This window comes from Gavia stellata, chromosome 1, assembly GCF_030936135.1.
Source record: "Gavia stellata isolate bGavSte3 chromosome 1, bGavSte3.hap2, whole genome shotgun sequence".
In the NCBI taxonomy this organism is placed as follows: Eukaryota; Metazoa; Chordata; class Aves; order Gaviiformes; family Gaviidae; genus Gavia; species Gavia stellata.
Window position 1 is genome coordinate 7,684,008 of NC_082594.1, and position 26,925 is coordinate 7,710,932.

The 26,925-nt window shown below is 37.6% G+C and overlaps 1 protein-coding gene across 2 annotated transcripts in view; it reads left to right on the forward strand.

Moving 5' to 3' along the window:
- DLG2 (discs large MAGUK scaffold protein 2) overlaps positions 1-26,925 on the forward strand; it is a 660,722-nt gene that overhangs the window by 115,546 nt on the left and 518,251 nt on the right. The window contains exon 1 of one of the 2 annotated variants that reach the window (XM_059823481.1): positions 25,601-25,678. The exons of the other annotated variant lie outside the window; for it this stretch is intronic. Coding sequence (XP_059679464.1) covers positions 25,601-25,678 — 78 coding nt within the window. Of the gene's footprint in view, positions 1-25,600; positions 25,679-26,925 lie in introns of those variants that run through there. 2 annotated transcript variants of the gene reach the window in all.

The window sequence follows — 26,925 nt, forward strand, 5'->3', positions numbered from 1 at the left end:
CATTCCTGTTACCTTTCCGCATCACTGACTGATGAGATCATAGAGGGATTGAGAGGAAAAAACCATATTTTAGTGAAAATAGTCTGGTTGTCTACTACTTCCATTTAGTAAAAGCTGGTGATGATAATCATCTTGTTAAGTTCAGTGTGCACTTCAAAGCGCTAAATTTGTTAGGAAGGAGTAATTTTCTGATGTCACCTTAGGGGTCGCACAAGTTAATGCACAACTTCACTCGCTCCGGAGTTACTGCTGTAGAGCAAATAAAATTATAAAGTTTTTCCTGTTAGTTTACTAGTCTCAAGAAAGCCAATCAAACAAAAGAAGCTGATCCTACCTTCTTGTGTGTTTTGCTGTACCATTTGACACTTTATCTTGTTCTAGAAGCAGTGTGCTGAAATTAATAAACATTTTGTGATCCTTCTGAAGTATTTAAGGAGTTGTATCGTGTTTAAATATGGGGAAAAACTGATTCCGTTTTCTTGGTTTTAATTGACATGGCTGCAACAAAGCTATACTTTTCAGTACAAAAAATTCCACACGTGCATATTTATTGTCAAAATCACAGCTTAAAGCTAACAATCTAACTACATGGAGTGTTTACCATCAGTACAGATGGTGACATTTTTAAAGAGTAATTTGCCACAAAAAGCTATTTCAGTCTTACCTTAAAACTCTCTGCCATTTCAAGTCCAAGTCAACAAATAATTTGATCTGAATAAAGGAGAAGAAAAAAATCAGAAATAACAGTGTATTGTACTGAGATTTTTAAAGTAAGGTTTGTTTTGGAAAAGTCAAAACAGTTTATTGCAAAGCTGCAAAATAATTTTGGACTTGTCTTTTTAAACTGGCATTCCAAAATGGTACAAAATATTCAAAAGTAAGCAAATGAAATAATGTTCCCCCTTCCGGATAAAAACTTTTGTATTGGACTGAATGAAATATTTCAAGTCTACCTGACCTGATTTCTATCTTTGTTTGGTTATTGAATGAATAATCCATTATTTGTACAGGTTTACGGGGAATACGTGACAAAATGTGTATGGACTTTCTGAGAACACATGCAGCGAACCTTTTAGTTTTGAATCTTTATTTTGATTTATGAAGATACAGAATAAAAGTTACCTTCACACCTTAACTACAGACAATTTCCACACTGAGTACCGTGAATTCTAGAATAGTAAACTCTTTCAGTATATGCAATGAACCATCTACGCTGACTTTGGCAAAATAAGCAGTTTTGCCACATAAATACTGCATTCCCATTCTGCTCTTGGCAGGATATGTTGGGTTATTTGCCAAATGTTCATGAGACACGCCCCCCCCCAAAAAAAAAAACCAAAAGAGACTCACTTATCATCTTGTCACTGAGGTTTAAGCCTGGTTTTGGAAACGTTCAGCTGCTTAATGTTGCACATCTATAAGGCTTTTTAAAGATAAGCCATCATGTGTCCTTTCAGCACCGTGGTTCAAAGGATAAGGAGAATATGACTAGGAAGCAAGAGATGAGAGGTGCCATTTCTGGCTTTCTTTAAGTCCCTGGTGACTTGCCTTCGATATCCACATGCATAATAGGGCAAGATAATTAACTACTGCATTGGGAACGCACTTGAATATATAGTTTTAAATTGTTATGGCTCAATTTATCAGTCTTTTTAAGTTTTCCAGCTGAGGTATCTGGTGTGCTGACAGCCAGCTCTGAGGTCAGGGTGATATGCGTCCCGGCAGTGCGAACGCTGTGTTAAAAAGTCCCTAATGGCTATCGCATATGGTGTACTCCACTGTAGCTTGAATCCGTATCTTGGAATTACCAATTTATAGTTCTGTGCTCCTCTGCTATGCCACAATCTTTGGTTACAGTCCTTCCCTCTCTTCGCCCCCATCCCCCACCCCCCACCCCCAGCAAATGAAAAAAGACAGGATTTAAATTTGCTCAAAAAGGCTTTCTAAGATCCAGTCTTCTGTGAATACTATTTGGTTGTACGTACAGTACTATATAAATTAAAACTTCTTTTATTTGGACTTAAAGAAAAAGACAACCTTTTTCTTTTTAGATTTATAACATACCTTGTAATTAATTACAGAGGATGTAGAGATCATACTCCAGCAAGCGCTTTGTAAAATGTCATTCATAAACTATTTGCCTAAGTCATCTTTTATAGACTTTACCTTTCTAAACAATGTGTTGTTTAAAAAAAAAAAAAAAATCCCGTGTATATGATAATAATTATACATGCCTGATCTGTCATGATATTTTGAATTAACCACAGTAAGGAAAAAAATGAGAGTCAGCCAGGCAAAATAGAACTCTTGTCAAGTGTGAGCAAGTCTTTTTGGAATGGGGAAAAAAGATGGTCAAATAATAAGTGATGAGAGCATCAAATGCAACATGTTTAGTATTATACTTTGTTGTAACTGTGTGCATGCATAACTGTTACTGGGCACATCTATATTTTGGCAGAAGTCCTGATTAAAGTCAATGGGGAGTTCAGCCTGAATGCCATGTTATTGTCAGAATTGCATAAACAATGTGTCTTTTTAATTAGGCACCTAATGTAAAATAGAGTTTCAAAGGACATTTTACTGACGTGTTTTAGATGAAAAAAAACATTTATGGCACAAGAAACTGAACTGTATGTGTAGTATGTTTTGTTTAGCTACCTTTCATTTTGTATAGATAAGAGGGAAAAAGGTTTAAAACTGAGCTGTCCTGTTGGAAAAGCTTTGGAGGATTCCAGTTAAGGGCCTTTTTTGATTTATTTGGTATGAATGATTTGGAAAAGGAATGAAGCACCTTCTACTGTTTCAGCTGTGATTTCTTACACATTTTGCTCAAGTAGCATCCTGTGTTATGTATATGACATTGCATATAACTTATTAAGAATTTCTAATGTATCATATTTTTCAACTGAATGCACAATTTGATTTCCATCTTTCAGACAGAGATCCCTTCATTTGTTCAAAGCTTTCTATCTTATTTAACTTCCTTAGGAAGACTGAAAAGCAGTTGACAGTCATATTTATATATGTGTGAATGTATATGTATATGTATTATAGAATGTTTGCAAAGAAGCCTAAAAATCTTATTTTTTAAAAAAATGAAGGGCTATATATGTTTCTTAACTTCAGACTTTTAAAATAATCCATAGTTTTCTCCTTATTACAGTGCAGTGTGTTCTTCCTTTAGCTAAAACAGCTAGGCAAGTTTCTTCAGAGAGATATCTAGAAAATATATTTTAACACAGTATACTACTGTAAGGTAGAAAGGAAGGTAATGGGTAACACTACAAGGTGCAGAGGAGTGTAGAAGTCTTTTAAAAAACTGAACAAACAGTAGATAAAATGAAAAGAGACCAGGACTGGAACAAATGAGAAATTTGTAATAAACACTGGGGGGAGGATGAATAAATTATTGTGAAGATAAAGTAAGATATGAGGAAGACAAATGAGAAAAACATAAGGAATGAAAAAGTTGTGTTGGAACAATTCAGTGCTACCAGGTTTAGTTCCATCCTTCTTTAGTCTTTCCTTCAAAAACCTTTTTCTAATAGTTTTGATTTCAATCCATCCTTCTTTAGTCTTTCCTTCAAAAACCTTTTTCTAATAGTTTTGATTTCAAGACCTAAATGGGAAAAAGTGTATCTTTTGGATCAACCTCTTAAATAGTGTGAAGCAAAAAGGAAGTCAGTTGTACAGTTCCAGCTGAAACACATCTTCATAATTCTCTTTTCCTTTCTTTTGGGGCACTACCTCATTTAATATTTCTTACAGTATAACCATGAGGGTTACTCACAGTTCATCAGTGAGTTACACTCACGTATGCCTTTGCAGTAATAGGGCTTCTGGTTTCAGGTGGTACAGGAGAGGATCACATCCTCATTTCCACAAACAATATTAATTGATTATTAATTATCAAAACGGTTAATGATCCATCATATCTCTGAATGTTGTGATAGCTTAGTTTACCATCAAAAAGTTTCATAAATTCCAGGATGTGGTGGAAGACCATATAATTTGTTTTCTGTATCAGCTGCAAAAGAAAATTCTTCTTCAGTTGTATACCTGCAACCTTCTTGTTCAGCTAGTGGAGTCCAAATGGTCTTGCACAGGCACTTATTTGAAACTTATGATGGTCCTTTAACTCCTTCACCTAGGACATTATTTTGTGGTAACTTTTTCATAGGTATTAGTCTCTTGGGTGTTCTAGGTTAAATTTGTTGAGGAAAGAGAAGTGGATGAGAGATGCTCTAGATTACAACAGCAAAAGAATGGGGGGAACGGTCACCAAATGAGGAATAAAAGTTCAAGAGATAATAAATAAATATATTGAATAACTACATTGATTCGTTTTGCAAAATACTGCCCTAGTGTACTATAGCTAAGGTTTTTCCAAAAAATACATCAGGAATAAGACACTAGCTTGGGATGTTCAGAAGAGTTTAGCTGCTTTCTTTAAAAGTGAGTTAGATTAAATCAGCGTGAAAGCACTCTCATAACTGCTAAGTTAGCTAAATCTGGATGCGTAAATTTATGGACACTTAATGAAACCATAAAATAGAAAATACACTTTCTGGCCAACTACTGGTGGCCATTAAAATGAACATACTATATATCAGCTAATCATAACATTTGATGCTAAGAATATTTTAAAAATAAAAAAGTTAGTTGATCTCACAACATCCCGGTGTAGCAATCAAGCCTAATTACGCCCTTCTACTGGTGAAATGGGAAACTGGAACAGGCACAGAAATCTTAAGCGATTGCTTAATGCTCATGGTGAAAACAGGATAAAGAACAAGAGTTGCGTAACTTCTTGACCATGGCTGGCGATTGCATTTCATATAGTGGGCCATGCAAATAGCACACAGATTTGAAAATAGCACCATACAAAGATTATCCTCTAACACAATCATATTAGAATAATGAGTGCAACCTTCGGTTAGGGTAAATCCATTCTCCCCCTTTCAGAGCAGAGGGAGAGTCAAGCACATTAAAAAGCTCATTGATTACATGTCTCTGAGACACACACTGCTGGGGGATATACAAACCTCAGTGAAGGATTTCTCTCTGTTGGAACAATTGGTTTTTAAAGATGGTATTTCTAATATAGATGTTTATTACGAAATGCATATTTGCAATTCTAGTGTCATTATAAGTTGTAATTTAAGGATTAAATCCAAAATTTTTTCTTAGCGTTGTCTGTTTCCCCTGTGAAAGAACTACTGATGCAGCGTATCCAGATTAAGATCGATTAACAATTCTGTGAATTTTGCCTGGCAGCTATAATCATTGGTTGCCTTAGCAACTTGGTAGATTAAATCATAAGCTAAAATCCAGAGGGTTCAATTAAAAATTGTTGTTGAAATTCAAATTCTTTTCAGAGGGGAATGACCACTGATTCAATATGCACTTGAGAATTGTCAGAGTTGGCTCCTTTTTCTTCAGTGTCATTTATTACAAATGAAACATAAATCTGATGTAATATTCAGGAAATATTTACCTATTGCAATTTATCATCGCTCCTGATGCATTAGGAATAATGAAGCTTTGTGGTTTTGCTGCGTAGCAAGGCACAGGCTAAACTTTATCTTGCTGAAAGAAGAATCTGATTTATCATATTCACTAGGCTATTTTTCCTGTATTTGATACTGACCTGAATTTATGCTAGCATTGATCCTACTCATAATTTAAGAAGCAGTATTTGTTAATGCACTTTTGATTTATTATGCTAGGGCTTTAATTCCAAAATGTGCTTCTAAAGGACGTTGGTTTGTCGAATGTTGAAACTATCCACTGTCCAGTTTGTGGCTGCAGAGCAGAACCAAGTTTGTCTGTTCTATTCCTCCAGCTCCTGTTTGGATGTTTACAGTAATTCCTGGCTAAATACTGAGGCGTATTCACCTCCTTTTGACCATACTGATCTTTTTGCTTCTGATTTTCCTGCAACTGTATTGTCTTTCAGCTCTTCTAGCTCTTGTTCTAGTGCCCTGATGACAATTTCTTTGGGTAGATGCTCTTTTCCCACAATGCTGTTGAGGGAAGTCTTGTTTATTGTCCATCAGCCTTTCTCAGAAATGTCTTTGCCTCACAAAATGACCTCCAGGTTTTCCCATATGGTGCCAAAAAGTATCAACACCAAACCATTAACATGTTGATGCTAACCTTGCACAACTCTTGCCTTTTGTTCTCCCTCTTGCACAAAAGAAGAGAAAGATTAGTAGATTAATGCTTTCTATCTTCGCTTGCCCTAATGAAGAGTTTTCTTCTCTACTTATCTTCCATTGCTGTGTCCCAGGTCTCACCAAAGACAGACTATCTGTTCAAACACTAAACATATTCGACCCCACACGAGGCAATTCAGAACCCATTTTAAGCAACATTTTGTGTTTTCTTGCTTTAATCCTTAAAGAGTTAGTAACTCCTTTTCCTCATTATATAGTGCTGACCTTCTTTATAGACAAAGATGAAACAATGAAGATGAGAGAAAAGGAGGTACTTGTTTTGAAAGAAGAAAATAAAGTTAAATAAACAGAAATAAATAGAGTGAAAGATAAATGTTTCTGTAATGTTCCAGACACCGAGAGAAAAAGAGTGTCTACCACTTACAGTGGTAACAGAGGAAGCCACCCCTTTCGTTCTCTGTTTAATTTCCTCCATTACATTTTGGGTTTTGGTGCATATCCTACATGTTAGCAAATCCACAGAAAAGATACTAAACAGCTATTCTGAAATTATATCTCAATTGTGCTGAATACTGGTGGATTTCATAGATAAAAATTATAGTAATCAGAGAAAGGAAAGTTGATATGAAATTTAATATATTGTATAGATAAACCACCATCACTTGGCAGATGAATTTAAAGACAAATCTGAACTCCTTTGGGCCCTCTGTCAGCAAGAAATCTTTGTAGCTGTATTTTATTCTAAAAATTATCCCTTGAAACCTTGTTAATACTTCCAGCAGTTATAATAAATTATGCTAAATTACAGAGCAGGCCTAAAGCACGATCCTAGAAGCCTCAAAATGCTGAATCTAGTTTAGGACATAAAAGTGTAGCTCAGGGAGAAAAAAGTGTAGAATAAAGAGTAGGAATTAAAGCATAGTAAGATAAAAAAGAAGCCTGTGACTAGAAGATAGTTCTTTCACATGCCCTAAGTAGTCCTCTTTTTTTTTTTTTTTTTTTTTTTTTTTAGCATGCTAAAACCTTTGTATATGTTTTGGCTGGGTGAGAGGAGCTTTCTGATCATTAAAAGCTGATTAATGAAGTTTAGTGAAAATGAATGTTCTGCTACCCCTTTTTCTGGAAAGTACTTCATGGATTTTCAGTGTCAGTCTTACAATCAACATGTACTTGCAATTTAAGAAACTTGTTATTTTTGTTTTATTTACTGTTTATGATGGGTTTTGCGATTCCAACACAGAAATCTGCAGAAGTGTCCCCAATAACTGCACTGAAACGTAGCTTTGCTAAACTTTGCTGCTGGTGTTGGTGAGAAATTTGTTCTGTTGCTGTGTTATTTACAGAGCTGTTCTGCAGTTCTACATTCTCAAATGACTTTTTCTTTCATTTTAAACTCTTCATTCTGGAATCACAGTGCAAAACTCATACTAGCTTCATCTGTGCTCTACATTCCTCTCTTAATTTCAGTTACTAATTTAAAATGAATCAACTGGGAGTAGGCTGCAGGAAAACTTATGTGAAGAATGAATGGCTCTCTTTCTTGGTTTCCTTATCCTAAAATAAAAAAGACTAAAGGGAAAAGGTGGAGAAGGTTTACAAATAACTTTGTATATATTCTTGGAAATTTAAACAAATTACGATGCATTTATGCATTATGTCTTTTAGATGTAATGAATAGTATAGAATCTTACCTTTCTTTAATTACATTGACCCATAAAGTAGTTTTAATCTTCATGCTTTGAAAGGCTCTACAGAGATCAGTATTACCATTGTCTTCTAATTTGGTGAAACAAAGGCATGGAGTAGGGAAGGGAACGGCCCAGAGTTGCACAACAATTTCATGGCTGAGCCAGCAGCTCAGCCCAGTTTCCTGAGTCCCTTTCAGAGCCCTAGCAATTCTGTCCCATCACTAATATTCAGTGTTGCGCATAACAAAAGGATCTTTTTGTTCCAAAGTAAATTGTTTGCAACAAGTCAGAGATGCTTTAATAGGACAGCAGGACTTCAGAGATGATGGATGAGTGCTGAAGGAGTCGTGTTACCAGATGTTGATGGAAACTCGTCTATCCTAGCAACAGGGATTACATATTGTCAGAGTGCCTAGTTTAGAAGTTTGTGTAATTTGCAAGGCAGACATTTTTGAAATCATGTCTACAAAGTGCATGTATTCTTCTAATGCAACTTTAAATGTAGGTCTCAAAAAGAAAATCAAAAGACTCCTTGTGTACTGACACGAGCAAGGGAGATATGTGATGGATTGTAATATTAAACACTTTCCGCTGTGCATGAGGATTTAAATGAGGGTTATGTTAGCAGACTGATGAATTGCCCAGCTCTTCAGCTTGCCTAGAGAAGTAGCTGGGTAATGGTCATCCAAATTATAACAGAATATATAGCTAGCTGAGGTAGAACCAGGCAGTTTTTCATCTGTGTGCTATGCTGCAAACCCATAAGAAAACCTTCTAAGCCAAGAAAGCATGATTTAAAAACTTGTGTGTAGACTGTAAGATCTAATGGCCAGGCCCTAGTAAGGATATGTGCCGACAGAGAGAGATTGCTCTTTAAGACAGCTCTCAATGAGAAAGGTGTTAGGAGGAGAGGTGAATGAGTTTGCGTCACGCTGTGGACTTTAACAGATTGCTTTCCAACGGCCTAGCACAAGCAGAGCAATTGCTGTCATGTAGCATGTAGTGAAGATGCATATGTACCACACTGCCTGGCAAGCGTACAAGAAAATTATTGTGTCAGCAAGCCAGAAACACAATACTGATGTCTAAAGCGAGGAGGTAAATGAGGAAATAATTTTAGTTTTTATCTAGGCTGACCTAAAAGACTAGTTCAGTAAATTTTCTCCATTTCTATACCCTGTCTAGCTGCAGGTTTTTTAGACATAAATTAAAGACTCAGAAACTCTTTTACTGAAATTACTGTATCAGAGAAAAATGTTTGGTTTTGGATGCTTGCTTTCAATTCTGTTCACAGAATTGGGATCAGACTGACACTTTTTTTTTTCCTGTCAAATCTTTCTCTGATTTCTAGAATTAATACATAACTTCTAGCATTAATGCATAATAGATTCTTGCCTTTTGCATCTTTCAGATCAAGTTTGCATTTTAATACTAAAATCAGAGTGTGAGTTAATAAAGTGCAGTGGCGTCCAACTTGCCTTCTGTACATAATTCTATTGAGAAATGTCAGGCATTAAAATAACATAAATCAATGCTAATAACATTCACTAAGATATCCTTACTATACCCTTTAAGGTAATGTATAACATCATCAAGTCTAACATGGCAAAAAAATGTAGTCTGAAGTCTTGGTGCTGCACTAACTACTTATGCAGAGCGCATGTGTGAAATGAATGTTAATATTGGAAATATGTTTGGTATTGGCAGGTTTTACAATTCCTTCCTTGCAGCATACAAGAAAAAGCTCTATGGGCATTATTCAGCTTAGTGGAGAAAAAAGAGTCTTATGAAATTTTAAAGTGTTACGTTTGGGGATGGTAGAGTAGTTAAGTCTGGCAGCACATTCATCTTTACAAGGGTTATCTGTCCCTGGTGGAAAATGCATGATAAGGTGCCATCCTTTTAAATCTCCTGGAAACGTGTGGACAGGAAGGATGGTGAATGTTTGAACTCCCAAGTTTTAGTAGAACTTTAACTCCTAAATATTTTGACCAAGGACTAACTTTAAATGTGTCTATTCCTAGGTATTGTCAAGTAGTATCTTCAAAGACATGATTACACTTGCAGGCAGGGACTCTGGCTAAGAAATCAAATACACTATCTGAAACAAACTGTAGGCATGACTTGCTTTAGCAGTAAGGAAGGGTTATATTGCTGGTCCTGTATAAGAAAAGCTCTTTTTTCTTAAATAGTTACTGGAAAGTCCAGCAGAATTCCAAATAAAGTTGTTGGAAGAGGACATGCATGTGCGGTGCATGGCCCCATAGTATGAATGTATACTTTGACTTTTAAAAATATATTTACATATATTTAAAGTACACTGGGGTGATCTGATGCCCCCCTTCACTTAACTGAGCACCTGTGTCTGTGGAAGACAAACCCAAATATTTTCATTTCATCCTTTTAGAAAGCCAGTGGAAATAAGAGTCAAAAAAGCATACTAAGACTAAGATGTCTTTGAATGCTACCAACCTTATTAAATCAAATATTCTTCTGAGTGTTACTCATAACAATCATAATTAATTATGCAGAAGGGATATAATTACATATTCCTGTCTGTCAACTCATGAAAAAACACAAGTGAACTATTTCTGTTCAGTAGTATAGGATGTTTACGAATGCTATGTCAAGGTGTGATTTACCTGCTTTTTAAAACATCTAAAAGTTAGGTATTTCAGTCCAAGCGTAACATCACAGGTCCCATGATAGTCAGTGGCAAAACATAGGCATGTTGTGTTGCCAGTTTTCTGTGATGGTCAGTCTGAGATTATGTGAGAAGAGATTAATCACTCTCAGAAATCCCAGGAGCTCTGCACTGGCTGGAGACAGGGCTTGGAGTGAAGCTTGCAGGTGCTGATGGATTTTTAGGGGCGATGCAGCCCACATCAGGTCCCAAACTGGCAATTAGGAAGGGTGAACTGCATTTGGAAGGAATTGACTACTTTGAAGCAAAAGAGGGTTTGACTATTCAGGGAGCAACAGCATCTGAAAGAATCTTGATCTAGGTGTAAATTGTGCAATATATTATAGCTAATGGCTTTGCAAACATTTCTGAAAATTATTTTGCAGCTACAGCTTAAGATCTTCATCTATGCTATGTAATACTGGGATCATTTGAATAACTGTAAAGATATCCAGGCACAGTCTAATTTGAGCCAAATAAGAGCTATTCTGGCTTCTCCTTTTGAAAACAAAACAGAGAACAACAGAAAACAAGTAGCAGCTCTCTGGTCATGGCAATTTTCCCAGCATCATCTGTGAGTGGCAGCTCTACCATAGTGCTTGAACAGCACTGCAGAGCGGGAGGTACTGACCTTCCCAAATAATTATGAGTTTTTACGGACGGGAGAGATCAGGAAATATGCCTATAGCAAGGCCAGTATAACATACAAAGCTGACGTTGCTTTGTTTGGAAGTGGTGCCAAACTGCCATACTGTTGGTAAAACTAGTTTCTTTTTCTATACAGTGCTGTCTCTATGTCTGTGTGTGTGTGATTCAGCAGTTGACCAGGCATATTACTGGAGGAATCTCTATAATCAAAACATTTTGAAATGTTAATATTTATTTAGCAGGTATAAACTTATTTAAGTTTTTAACTTATTTCTGGCTGGTTTGGGGTGATGTTTTTTTGGTTTGGTTTGGGTTTTTTTCTGTCAGCTTTTTTGCTTTAGCCCAGGTAAAATATGTTGTGTTTGAGTTTCTATATTTTCACATATTCTGCTTTATTCATAGCATTTCCTTTTGAGAGGAGAAGTAGGAAAATACACTCTATTCAGTCAGTAATAAAAATGTACTATCAACACAAAGGAATGTCCCCTCACCTGTTCTTCTTGGATTAATACTTCATGTCATGGTGAAGAAATTTTTAAGCAAGAATCTCTCTGGTTCCTGTGTCATAGGCATAAAAGGTTCTCTCATAAACCAAAAACCTCTGAGGTAGAATGAGATGCTTAAAAAATGCTTGAAGAGTGATAGATTTTTAATGAATTATGGATGTGGTATTGATCTTTTTTTTCTTAAACAACTTGGTAGATGTTTTGCTGCATTTCAGAAACTTGCCTGATTTCTACTTCACAAAATAAATTATTGCTTAAGTCTTACAGGGTGGAAGTACAGGCAAAGGAGTTTGGGGAAAAAAATGTCAGATAACCTTCTTCCAGCTGTTGTGAGGGATCTATGCTTGGGTGAGTAGGAGAATAAAGGTAATGAGAGCAGGCTGAAAGGAATGACACTATGTCCAGTTTGTACCAGGCAGAAAGACTTTATAAATGAAAAATAAATAAAAAAGAAAGAAAGAGAAAGTGAGGAGCGACACTGACAATTTCAGATAGGTAACTGAAGGCAAGAGAGCCCCGTCTGTACATTCATAGTAAGTTTGTTTTGCATGGATGGGTTTGACAGAGAATTAATATACCTCAACCTATCTGCGTAGAAAGCTCCATATTGTGTTTCAAACAACTGATATGCTACCTGAGACCCTAATGACAGAGGACTAAAGAAGAGAGAAACACCAAATGAGCGTGGATGCCCTCCTAGAGATGCTCTGAATTAATAGAGTTCAATGACTGGGGACAATTGTTCATATTATAGCAGTGCCAGGAGCTGTCAGCTAGGACTGGTTAGCAGAGTAATGTTCTGGCATGAAACATAGAAAATAGTAACAATCTATATTATTAATTGAAAGGTTAAGAAAATAACAGTGAGATGGAGAGGGAAATAAAGTCACAGTAGCTTGTGACCATGTCTACAGTCTGATTTTTTGCACTGTGCAGGTATGCAGAAAATGGATTGGTTTTCAGTATTAAGCAGTTTCTGAGTGACTGCCAGCTATAGATTTCCTTTTAAAAAATTAATTAAAAAATCCAGCTTATGCATAATCTTTTAAGACTAAAAAGCAGTACCATTGTGTCCAGAGTACAGAACCAGTGGCCTCCAGAAAGGAGTGCCTCCTGGAAAACTTCAAATATTTTTGAGCTTTTATAAAACGATTCAAGTTATTGTCCAGACTGACACCTTGTACTGCTAACACTTTATTCAGCAATGCTGTGTGAAAGGTCATGACATCTATCTTGTGCAGTAACTTAGAAAATAAAGTGACTCACAACTGCATATCTGACACACCCCAGTCTTTGGCCTTCTCTCTTTCCACTCCTATTGCCCTAGTTATCTTGCCAGACTGTCTGTAAATGTGTCTTGGAGACAGATTGCTGTTACATGTTGGCTCAGCTATTTTATCCTCATTTTCTTCAAATCTTTTTGTCTGAGGATGGGTGTATTCACTCCTGAATGTTGCCAAATATAAGCATTTGAGAAGCTGATAAAAGATCTGGGCTAGTTATGCATGAGGCTATTTATTTAATATGACATTTTTAGTCACTAAATCGCATGCACGTAAATAAGCATAAATCCATAAACTGCATAGGCATCTTGGACAGGCAAGCCACTTACATTTCTGGTTCCCAAAGCAAAACTGATATTTATTAATCAACCTGTCTGCCTCTATAATAAACTCCTGTAGCTCTCAGTGTGTGGCCTCACAAAATGTTTTGTAAAAATATGCTCCTCCCTAAGAGATTTAGACCAGCTGTTAGGGAAGCCAGCTGAACAGTTCTGCTCAGTTGCAGTCTAATTAGAGTTATGCACATTACTGAATTTTTGCTTTTCAAATCTTGTAGATATATGCTTCAGTTCACAATAAAAATGTGATATAGAATCTGTGTTGTCTCTCCAGAATCGTTCTATCATATGTTTGGATTAAAATTTGGATTTTTAAAAATAATACAAATGTAGATCATAACACAGATGTGGAAAATTATTTAATCACAAAAAATATGTGAGTGCTCATAGGAAAAATGGTGTCATTAAGATTATTTAATACCATAGGCTATGCTCACAGCTGAGCAAAAGATAAATTCCTAGTTCTTGCATAGCTTCTCCTCTTCATATAGGATAAATTACATCAGAGTTAAGTGCCAGAATCAGTATTTATTTATAAATTAATTCAGGGCTTTTATGGTTGTCGATTTTTACTTTCATTGACCTGAGGTACACTTCTAAAGTACTTTCACATCTACTGAGAAGCCTAATTAAGTGAAAGATATTACTTTTTGTAGCTTTCCGAAATATTTTCGGCTTTCTGCTTTTTAAAGAAATGCGGTTGGATCAATCAAATGTGTGTGACTTTTGCAAGCTATAGTTTGACCTTTCTTCCAAACTGAAGAATTATTGGTAGATTATTTGGCTGGTGATGGCAGTAGCTAGATATGCTTTAAACGCCTAAACCATTTAGGCAACCTTTAGTTTTTTACCACTGTACCCAATATTGTCTGGAACATGCAAAGAGTCAGGCTCCCTGTTCCAAGTGAATATGCAATCTTTTATAAATTCTTGTATAGTGCCTAAAACTCTGAAACACAGAAGAACAGAGGCTCTGCCAGAGTCAACTAGGAGAGAGAAGATGTCATTCATTGGGCAAAACTCCCATTTACATCAGTGGAAGAAGAGAATTTAACTCTTAGGACTTATAAACGGGTTTGTTTGTTTGTTTGGTGTTCAGTTGGCTGGTTGGTTGAAGTGAAACATCCTACAGGCCATCCTAGGTATAACTATATCCATCCTGTTTATAAGTCTGTCTATTTCTTGAAATTATTACTGAGAAAATTGTGGTGTATAATATCAATCAACTACAACTTTTACAGCAGCAAAAGCCATATTAAGAACATACTGAATTTAAAACAATGTTATATATTATGATGGTGTTTTAGAGTCATATTTTACTTACAATCCTGATTTTAAAACCTGCCCAAGAAGGTCACATAAGTAAAACAGTTATTAAAAATTATATTCAATGACATTTTCAGACTCTAATTGTTGCTCTGACTAGAGCTTATCAATGCACATAAAGCAAACGGCCCAGATGTTTAAATGCAACTCAGATTACAGTATATCAGCTTTAACAGCCTCCCTCACAGTATGTATGGAAAAGTATTGTGGGAAATTCCTTCACTTTCTGAAGGCTCAAACTTTGCAAGTAGTTTGTAGTTCATTTTGTTATCTTGGGCTTTCAAAGGGTATACACCTTCTTGTAACCTTGGAGCAGTTTCAGCCTAAGTGACTGTTTACATACATTTCAAGCACTGCTTGAAATGGCTTTCTTTTTTTTTATCAGTCTCTGGAATTTGCATTTGTAATACAGTTTGCCTTGCCACTACACCATGTTCGGTGCTTGTGTAACTAAAGATGCAGGTCTTTCTCAGCAAGGCACATTGCAGATCCCTAAACGTAGAGCTGTGGAGGCTGAAACCTAGGCTATGTGCCCTGGCCTAGAAACAGCTGAAATCGTGACTTATAAAGTACTGTCTGGTATTCTGTATCTCTTTGCATGGGCAAAGAAATGTGAGATTTAACATGATATATTGCTCGCGATGTGCCTTGAGCATGCAATCAAAGCCAAAGGATTAGTACGCTCTTTCGTACACTTGTTCGGATGGAAATCCCGTAGGCAGGAATAGCCACGTTTTGCTGCTGAGTTGTTGCCTTGAAGTATGCTGAGGTAATGCATTCATATAATACATTTGTGTTGTCCTGTTATGTCCTGAGCTTTAATGGTGATTTATTGTTCATAGGAGATGAGATAATCAAAAGGTATATTGCTTTAGTCCTCTTCAGACTGAGACCATCTGAGACTGGAAGATTATGCTGTCTGCTTATCTCATCTTTAAATCACAACAAATTACCAATGTATTTGTGTAATGCAGCTTCAATGTACCATCTTTTTGTTGTCTTCCTACAGCGTTACTGTAGGCAGCTAAGTGAGTATTACTTAATGCGTTATTTTTAAGGAACTACAAAAGCATAAACACCTATTATTTACTTTAAGGGGGAGACTTGAAAGCAAGAAATAGACATGTCAGAGGGCATTTTAACAAAACAGTTTTGGCAGTGGGGTGTGCTTAACTGATTAAAATAATGACTGTGGGAGTGTTAGGCAGGTTAGTGCGAGGTAAGCAGGCAACTGGAAGCGCTCCCCTTATTATCCATTGCGTGTGGCGCTTGGTGTAATAAGGATCTGATCTGCATCAGAGCTGGGGCTCACCATAACCCGGACCAACTGCTATCATCAATTACAAGACTGGTAGGTTGTGACAACCAGCAGCATCTGGGAGCCCGAGCCTGCTAGGATAAGGCACACCTTAGAAGTCTGAGCCCTTTGGTCTCTTCACTGAACCTTTCAAGACTTTGAATGGCGAAGAGGAGGAAAGTGGAGAGAACAGATTGTTTCTCTTAAGATCAGAGTTCCCTTCCAATGCTGGGAATGGGATTTTGGCACATTGCTCATTATTTAATTCTCTTGGCTGTAAGCAGGAAGCATTTTAGAGCTTTTGGTTCAGTTCGCTATCTAGCTGGCTCCCCTAGAGCCATATAACAAATAACTAGAGTCCTTGGAGATGCTAGTTCTGGTGCATCACTACGTGGAGGGCAAAAATGAGTTGTGAAAATCTGGGTATATTAAATCTTTTATGTGTTTTAGCTGTGGGGAGTGGTGGAGAAACAGTCCTTCGTTCAACTTTCATTCTGCTTCTGGGAGGTCTAGGCATGAAATATGGTGCTTACCAGTGTACATGAAAAATGAGAAGCAGTTAATTGCTTGCTTTTGTGGTACTTTTTCTCCTTATGATGCTTTTCTAAAAGTTCACATAAGTTCATTCTAGCATCTTCATGGCGTCTGGGTGACATGTGAGAAGACAACCGATGTGCCTGGCTTGGCAAAAATCAATTTGCAGAAAGGTGTGGGAGAATCTTTTAGGCTGCTGGATGTATGAATCAAAAGAAAGTATTTCCAGTGAGATGTGCAGAACAGAAATTTTAAAAATATCTGTTGACTGGGATCCCAAGGGAAAAGTTAAATGTAAATGTAATTTAGACAGCAGTATTGACAGCCCTGGAGAAGGCTGAAATGTTCTGATTTTTGATGAAAAAGAAAGGTAAGTATTTTGACAATTTCAAGGAACACTTTCTCAATTTTCTACTGGTTAGAGAGCTCAGAAAGTTTCTGTTTTCTTGAAACACTCAGATTAAATTTAAAAACTTCAGAGTGTTTGAAAAGATGCTATTTTTTATTGTTGTCCCAAAAAGCTATAACAATTTTTCTGGATTTTTTTTGATCAGATCTAGTCCGTCTGTTATCAAAGTATATCCCACTAGCCATATGCTGCCTCAATTCTTCCTCTGGTTTTCAAAGTGCCAAAATCCTCTGCAATGAAAAATTTCCCTTCACGACTGTGTTTCTCATGTTTGTCCTAAGGAATGGGAATAAAATGGACTGGGTTTGCACTCGAATGGTATTGATTAAGAAAACATGGTGTGTCAAACTTTCTCTTATCCTTTGTTAGCATATAATTAATTAATGAACTGAAATATGGTTTAGACAGGTAAACCTACATTTTATATTTTAATATTTGTTATATTTTTTCTACTTCTGAAGATCTTCTCATAGGATAAGAACAACAACTTCTTGTCCTTGACCTCATATTCCTTTACAGTTCTTTTCTCTTTTCGGTCAAAATGGGTATAACACCACCCTTTATTTGTGTTATTGCTAAAATGGACCTTTTCATGTGTCACATTACAATGAAGCATTTGTATAATCAGTTTTGTTACAGACTCGCACAGACCTTTCAGCAGAATTCTGTAAGCTTCTGTATCAACCAGTGTGGGGGTAGATGCGCTCTTTTTCTATAATGCTTTCTATCACATTACTTCACATTTGTTAATACTTTTATCTTTAGACTCTCCCAGTGCGGTAGAGCATTATTCTTTTCATTTTAAGAGTGAGCAGCTGGCTTGCAAAGAATAATTAAGCTCATGCAGAAGAATTGCAGCAGAATTACAGGATAAAACCTGGTGCCTGGTCTGCTGTGGTTTGGGCTGTCCTCTCTCTGCTTTACTTGAGCAACGGAAATGTGGTTAGTCAGTTCCAGAAGCATGGAGACCTCTTCCTTGTCTCTGCCTGTAGAAAGCAAGAATTGCAGCCAGTTGTGGATAAAGACTTGTTGTTGTTTACCCATCATGCTAAGTAGTAGACCATCTTATATTTAGAGGGACTATGTAGAACCTTTTCCTCCATATTTCTTCTCTTGCATTTTAGCAAGAAAGCATTGCTTTTTTAAACCTGTGTTCAGTGCCTGAAGTGTTCAGCAAAGTTGTTCTTAATGATTTGCCTCTGAAATGACTTAAACTTCCCAACTGATACTGAACTGTAGGGCCTCTCCCCATGAGCTGTGAGGATCACTGCCTAGGAGAGCTGAGGACAGAGGTAAAGCGCAAGAGCTGAAATGAAAAGCAGCAGAAGTCATTATCTGTGGTATTTGTTTGTTCTCCACATGTGGGTTATGTTCTTTAACAAGCATTAAAAAGCCAGGTGGGAGTCCCTGGAGGGGAGGGGAGGGGGTGACAGAGGCTATTTAGGTGGGGGGTGGCCCAGCTAATAGCAGAACATGGCTGGAGAGTCACAGCTGGGAGTGGGGAACTGCTGCTTTGGCAGAGGCTTGGGAGAGTGACGGAAGGCAGCCCAGCCTCTGAGATGACAGAGAGCAGTGTGCATGGATTGCATGGACTGCACTGCTGCTCAGAAGTGTGCTGCGTGGGCTCAACCCATGCACATATACTTGTGCCTTGCTGGCAAGGAGGAGGTGGCATGAGGTTAGTTTATAGCTATCCTGTTTGATCTCATCACTTGTAATTCTTTAATGTTTCATAGTTCAGTGAAACCTGTTGTCTTCTGCAGGAGGGGTTTCTGGAGAGCTTGGGTAAGGACAAGGGCTAGGCACATTCACCTCAAACCTTTAAATGATGCTGGGTCAAAGGAGTCCATGTGTTTCACTGATATAGTGGCTATAACTTGTGGTGATTCTGCTTAAGCTGACTTTTTAATTTTGCTCTTGGGGCTGATAAAGTGAAAGTGAGATTTAAGGAGGGCTTTGAAAGAGAAGGCAGCTGGTAATCAGCCAGGAATAAAATAATGTTTATGATAGGATGATACATATTCCCATGCTTGTGCCTGCAACTGTTTTTGGGGTTCTTTTGTGATTAGCAATGAGATGAACAGCTCATTAAAGGCTGCCTCACTTGCTGTTGCTAAAAAAAGATCATATGGAAAGGATATATCTCAGTGGTCTTTGTGGGAAGGTAAATGGACGTTGCCAGCCCTCTTGTTCCTCACCTGCTTTGGACAGACAGAAAACTGTGACTGGCACAGGACTGAGTTATGGAGAGTTCATGCCACCTCTGCTTGGCTTGGGCCAAGGCAAACCCTGTGGGCATGCACTGGGAAAGAGAGGAGATTTTGAGCTCCCAGGCAGCATGCAGATTCTCCGATTTGCTGTATGGTCATTACCAAGTTATTTCTTTGTGCCTTACATCATCCCTTTCTGAAACAGAGATAATATTCCACCATCACACAGAGTTATTTGTAAGTACAAAGAAAACAAAGGTACTTTAATATTACAGGATGGGAGGCGTATACACAGTGATGTAATGTAAGTGTTTCCACACTGGATTCAGTTTTGTTCAGTATTATATTTGGCAAGTCCCTTGCAAAATGCACTGGTGACACACATAAACACCGCTTGCAATGTGTGGTTTCTTCTTTCTTTTTCCCTCCCCAAGGATAAATTTTGTAGTTTATATTATTTCCTGTGGGAGTACTTGCCATGCAAATACATAACTGTGCTACACACACAGTGCTTTGATTTGACACAAGAACCTGAGCAGCATAACGGCACATCCGAGGATTTTATACACCATTTTGGTTGTGATTTCTTAAGATAGCAGGAAGAAACTTAAAAATTTCTGTCAGAAAGGTGAAGCAGGAAGCAATTTGTGCTGAACTAGGGACAAAGACAAGAATAAACTGGCATTTTTCAAGTTTTTATTTATTTTTAAGGCTGCTAATGGTTGTTATATTACTTGTGTGACTCACTAGAGTTTCCTATGCACCAGCAGAAACTAGAGTGGAAAATCAATTTCTAAAATCAAAATTAAGTACCATAATTAGGTTTGTCTCCATTCCAAGGCTTAACAAATAAAAGAGGAAAAAGAACTGCCTACATTTAAAACATTCTCTTATGCCATTATATTGTAAAGTGCTAGAATACATCCCTGTGTGCAGGGATGTGCCGAGTCTCAATGTTTAGCATAGGACTTACTTCATTTCCATTTCTTGTCCTTCCACAGTTAAAGCTCTGTTTCGTGCAGTTATGTAGCACAACAGCTCATCCTCTCTTCTCTTGACCTGTTGTGCCACACGTAGCAGGTTGAGTGCCATCTACCACATCAAATAATAGAAGAGTAGAAAATAGAAGTGATAATTGCATGGCAGAGGGCTGGTACACAATTTTTGGGGCCTCACACTTAAAGGAGATCCACAGGAGGAAATGCTTGCGTTTTATTTCTTTACTGCTCTGAAGTTCTGTGACATTGTGTATGAAATTTTTCCTGCCCTCTGCTAGAAGATAGTTCTGCCATACATCAGAAAAGGTGACAGAGGAGATGTCTGCATGAACTGTCTTGTGTTTTAAGGGGAAATTAGACCTGAGACAAACTTGCAATGTCAGAGCTGGGTTTCTGAAAGCATAATTTCTAAAGAGAAAATATTTGGCACAAGAAATATTAAGGGAGTAAAAAAATTTAAATTGGAAGAGAAGAATATGAACCTCTGCCATCCTTAATATACAGCATTTTGTTTTCACGTGTTTTTTTACATTTTACCCCATCTTCCTTCATCTTCTGCTTCTTTTATTTTATTTTTTTTCCCCACTTGCCTTCTCTGCAACATTTCTTTGTCAGTCTACATGACTGTTCTCAGAATTGCTATGCTCTATTCCAGCCATTGACTTAAAAGCTAAATGCTTCCTTGGATCATCTAAGCTACCCAGGTTTCCCCATCTTTAAAATTCAGGCCTAAGTGACAGAATTCTAAAATTTTTATTATGAAAAAAAAAATCTGTTATGAAACATCACAACTGGTAGAAAATATCTTAAGTAGAAACTTATGTACTTGGCACTGGTGAGGCTGCACCTCGAATCCTGTGTTCAGTTTTGGGCCCCTCACTACAAGAAGGACATTGAGGTGCTGGAGCGTGTCCAGAGAAGGGCGACGAAGCTGGTGAGGGGTCTGGAGCACAAGTCTGATGAGGAGCGGCTGAGGGAGCTGGGGTTGTTCAGTCTGGAGAAGAGGAGGCTGAGGGGAGACCTCATCGCTCTCTACAACTACCTGAAAGGGGGTTGCAGAGAGGTGGGTGTCGGTCTCTTCTCCCAAGTGACGAGTGATAGGACAAGAGGAAATGGCCTCAAGTTGTGCCAGGGGAGGTTTAGATTGGATATTAGGAAATTTTTCTTCACTGAAAGGGTTGTCAAGCATCGGAACAGGCTGCCCAGGGAGGTGGTTGAGTCACCATCCCTGGAGGTATTTAAAAGACATGTAGATGTGGCACTTAGGGACATGGTTTAGTGGTGGACTTGGCAGTGTTGGGTTTGTGGTTGGACTTGATTGTCTTAAAGGTCTTTTCCAACCTAAATGATTCTATGATTCTATGCTATGATAATCTTTTTTCTGTATTGTAACTGCAACAGAGTGGGTTCTGCCCTGGCCAAAAGAGAAGTCAGAATGGGTTTTGGTGGTGCTGACTGGGGTAACTACCCTTTTTGTAAGAGTAGCTGTGGGTTTCCTATAGGAATACTGCCTGTTGCAATAGGAGGAGGAACATCTGTCCATTTGCCTCTGTTTATAGCAAAGAATGAAAAATCAGATCCTTACAAAACCTTGGGACTTCCATCTACTTTAACTACTGAATGCCTAAATTTCATATCTACTGGATAGAATAGCAGAAATTAAGGTTGCTGTCTTTCCTAGTATTCTGGTCATTAAAAAACATGTCTTGGCATCATGTAACTGTGTAAGATAATTAGTTGTGTTGGGGATGGGAAATGATTGCTTGTACAGTCCACCAAATCAATATCTATTGTTGCCTAGTACTAAAAAAAAAAGCTAGCTACCTTAGTTTCACATCATCAGCTCTGTTCCTGTATCCACAGCTGTGCTGAGTGTTAACATATAAACCTTGAAGCAAAGTGATTGTTTTAAATATTTGGTATTTCATTTTTAACTTTTTCCATCTCCTGTCCATTTCACTGGAAGCAGAATTCTGCAAACCCTGAATGACTAATCTTTTCATCTGTCTTCCTATTCTTACAAGAAAGGCATTATTTATGACCGAATTGTATTTGTATTTTAAATGGCCCTGTCATCACATTTTATGACTACTGTGTGTATATATTCAGATAGAGGTAGGAGAGAAACAGAATCTACAGCTAACATCTATCTTCACCACAGGTGTGTGAGGGGGAGGTTGACACCCCACGTGTGTGTGCTGTGAGACGTTATCCCTTAACAAGAGAAGATTAATGCCCTGTCTAAAGCTAAGCTGCACTTCTTCCCGTGTGCTGCATAAGTAAAAAAGCAATGTTAAAACTGAAAGAGGAGGCTGACCATCAGAAATACTGGTGATACTCAGTGCATACAAACAGTTGGCAAGGTGTTTGAAACGACCATCTGTTTTGGTACTGAGCATCACCATAGTTGCTTTATGCTTATACCCATGTGTCCACTTGTGGTAAGACCAATTCTTCTCCTAGAGGCACAAGAATTCAATTTAATGCATAGTATAGATGTGGGTTGGTTTACCGAAAGCCACCCACTCATTCGCAGCAAGAAGCCCCTTGTAAAATTTGCTCTTAACTGATTATCTCCTGTCTGCGATAATATTGCTGCTCAATTGCATGCATCTCTCTGTCCTTGTAATGTAGCACTTCAGTGAGCAAGCTAAAGTACGTATTACTCCTGTGAGCAGACAGCAGCTGGGAGCTCCAATTCTTCTTCTAAAGCAGCTCGGCTTGTAGCACTTCTGTAAAAAGCAGGCTTCGTTATGGTTACAGTAAAATATTAATAATCATAAAATCCCTGGGTACCAGTACAGACCTAATAAACCTGCTATTGACAATATATGGCAGACTATTGCATGATGGAGCTGTAAGAAAATGGCTTGTGGTCTGGCCATTGCTATATTATAGTGTTTGGATAGATCTGCAAATGCATGCAAATAGTTAAAATGCATTTCTGATTAGAATCAGAATTAGGTATTTGGTGAGATTTATTCGTCCTGATCTAACATTTTCAGTGGGTGGAGAAAATTACCTTCCTATTGCTTTGTCATTATTCCTTAAATGAACAATGTATTCTATTTTTTTTTTCTTTAAGTGGGATGAATTGTGGCTTTTTATTGCTCCCTATTTTTCCCTGAATAAATAGTTCAGTAAACCTGCTAATGTTGATGATAGAAGTCATAAAAAGGAGGTTTTATTGTTTAATGTGTGTTTCCTTCGATTTTCTCAGCAGCTGAATATACATAAGACTATATAAATAGTTGCTTGAGAGAATGTACACTTTTTTGGTTGTAGTGCAATGATTTCAAATTATACTTATTCTCTTCATAAAAGCATGGGAGCAGAGTGGGAGAGGTGTTCTACTGTTTATGCATATAATATGTAAGATTATTTTTTTCCTGTTCTTTTTACATTAACATTTATAGTGTTGGTTAAGCTGTGTAATGATGTTGCTTCTCCTTTTCTGCATTTTTGTTTTCCCATCCATGTTTCCTTACAGTCAAATCCCATCTAGAAACAAGATCTCTTATTTCTTCCTAAATTTTTCAGGCCATCCTTCTTCCTTCTCCACCTTTCCCTCCGTTATAGGACAGTCTGTCATCCCACAAACGTGGAGAGTGGTGTGAGTCTGCTACGTGACGTAATAAAGGTTTTTGCGCCTTGGAGAATCCGTCTTACCATTAGCCCAGAGTTCAGAGAATTGGAGTGATCTTATGGACACTCTTCTACATCAATCATACTCCAGAGGAGACATGCTTTTACTCTGTCTTGTGGTCTTATAACTCTCTGATTGCCAGGATTAACTAAATGTCTGGGTTGGAAGTAATTTAGGGTAATTAGTAATAGGGAAGAAATTATTCCCTTCCCAGCAACATTACCAGTCACCAAGTATTTTGTCAGAAGGTTTTAGATGTCAAGCAAAAAGCAAGCATACACCTTGGAGTTTCCTTGACAAAAAAATCACTATCTTAAGAATTTCAATTTAGTTAACCGACTTACCATTTTAAAATGTGTTGAACTTTTTATAATCTTGACAGAATTGAGAAGTATATGCCTTCAGGCTCAAAGCTTGGGCAATGCCATCCAGCTCCAGTAACTTGGATGTTCTGTGCAAGTTTTAAGTGGGAGTGGAATATTTTCCCTCTTGAATTCATGCACCCTGGAGAAAATGGTTTCAGCCATTCTCCGAAAGTCCTGGGGCAGAAAAAGTGTTTCCTTGGCCCCAAGAGCCCTATACTAGATTGCTATGACTGTGTTTCCTTTGCTGTGTATCTATTAATTTTGATTTGCTCTTTACCACAGAATAGCAGAGCAGAAATTCTTGCATGTGTGCATCTCAAATGTGATCCTGCATGCAGGGCAGCAGTGGTTCTCCCACATGTTGGTATCTCCACAATTGTAGGTGGGAAGGCAAGGGGCAGGATTTGTCCTATAATGCAACGTACTATCAAATACAACACATAGCTATAAACCCTGGAAGTTAACAGCTTTGATACTGCCTCTGGCTGGGAGGAACATCTGGTTAGTCATATGCCTGGAGCCAAAAGGGTATGTTTCTGCTTATTGTTTAGAGATTATAACTGAAGAGAGGTGCAGGGGTTAAAGCTGAAGTATGTGACAAAAGGAAAATAGTACATTGCTGTTTCACTGCAAAAATAGGCATTCACAAGCACTTCTCAACTCCTAATGTAAAATAACTTGCAATTAAAGGAAGAGGAAAAAGCAAGCTTAGGTAGGGCAAAAGTTAAAATTAATTTTAAAAAAAGTCAGTTTTCTATTTCATGAAGCCATTATCAAAGAAGTCCTTGAGTGAGTCTTAAATCCTTTAGCAAAGCATGTATGACATCAGCAAGTGAACTAAACAGCTATGATTTTTTCTGTTGTGAACTGAAACTAGGTAACAAAAATATCTCTGAATAGATCCCAAACCACTAGAACAAAGTAAAATCCATTTTCCTTTCATATCTTAATCGCACTGAAATGCAAAAAGCACCTGTTCCTTCACCTTAACAGTTAATATACAGTTCTATTTTTGGCACTTCCGTACCCCTTTCCTTTCCTGCAGTGCTGTGTATCTCGTATCTGAACTGCTGCTGCTTCTGTTGCATGCTGGCAAATCGAAGAGAACCAAGGAGTTAAATTTCAGAACAGGAGAAGAGGAGGTGAGCTGTCTGCTACAGTAGTTTACTGCAGCTTCCTTTCATACTGACACATATGTAGTTTGTGGTGACAGTGCTAAAGAACTGCAGACAGGCACTTAGCAGACTGGATGTGAGCTGGATGCAAAGATGCCTCACCCTGGACTTCCTGCTGGCAGTATGTAAATACACCTGCAGACTGGCCACACTGGGTCGGGTTTTTTTTTTTCAGAAGGCAGCATGAGACGACCTGACAAAGCAACAGCATAGTTGAGACCTGAACCAGCGTTAGATTTGTATCTCAGTTGTGGGGGAAGTTTTTTGGTATTTTTTTGTGTGCTGCATATTCAGACTGAAATCTTCATCACTACAATGTTTGCCTCTATCTGGTATGCCAAGAAGCTGGGACGCAGGTTTGTGCATAACGCCAGGAAAGCAAAAACAGAGAAGGTATGTTCCTAGTGGGAATATATGCCTTATATCTCATGCAAGCTGCCTGCTGGCATCCTGTTGTGTGTCTGGTTAGCTTTTTTTAATACCCTGAAAAACGACCTATTGCTATTCATGATTTCACACAAGAATCCTTGAATACTTTGCATATTAGTTATTAAATACCGGGGAGAAGATCCTTTCGAAAGACTTTATGCCCTCTTTTATTTTTTTTTTTGCAAGATAAACAGCTGTACATCTGGTATGTTGTGTGTTAAGGGAGCACTCCAGTGAACTTGTTGCTGTGCTGCATTATTTTTACTAGTACAATATCAGGCTCTTAAGCAACCGTTGATTGTTTGCTGCTTGTGTATTTTTTATAGTGTGAGAACAATGAGACTGTAATAACATGTTAAGCATTTATAATGTTTGGGAATTTTGTTTCATGATACTTGTTGAAACTGTGCTGCAGCATGGATCCCTTTTATTTAGAAAGATACAGGTATGTAAAAATGGTCAGTACTATCTTTCAATATTTTCCTTCTCATAAAATCTAACTATGTTTAAGCAGCTGTTTTCTGGAAGTCCTTGTAGGTAAGATTCTTCTGCCTTCTTTCTCCATAGGCAAAACTTAAATTGGTTTAGGATTTGCAGTAATGATAATTGGGGGATATCAAGGCAATTGCCTTTTGCTCTAGAGATAGAAACCATTTAGTTAGTAGACCTGCATTCCAGTTTTGTTTAAATTACCATACAAACCATTTTCAAAATGGGACTAATTCCTCTTTTATAAACTCAGCATTAGATTGGGGGAAAAAACTTCAATGTAATGTTACAAAGTTACCTCATTAGTCCGGTAATGATGACTTCCTCTTTTCCTTGCTGTCTTTGATGTAGTCAAAGAATTTATAAATGGGTTGCTTTATTATTTCTTTGATATGTCTTATGCTATGTAGTACAGCCACCGATCCACTAAGTAATTATCCATTGCCTGAATTCCTCTGTAACTGGAAAACCTCTTCACTGAGAGAAAATGATTAGCAAAAATACATTATATTTGTGGTTGGGGAGGGGAGAATGGGCAGAGATTTGCTTTTCCTGCGAAATATTTCCAGTGGTTAAAAAGGTGCTGTGTGGTAATTTTGAAATTTAAACATGCAAGTCATTGGGAAGTTATCCAAACAGTGGTGATTTATATATTCCAGACCGTATGTATGAGGGAAAATAGAAATGCAGATAGCTATACATGGGACTGTCAAACTTTCTTT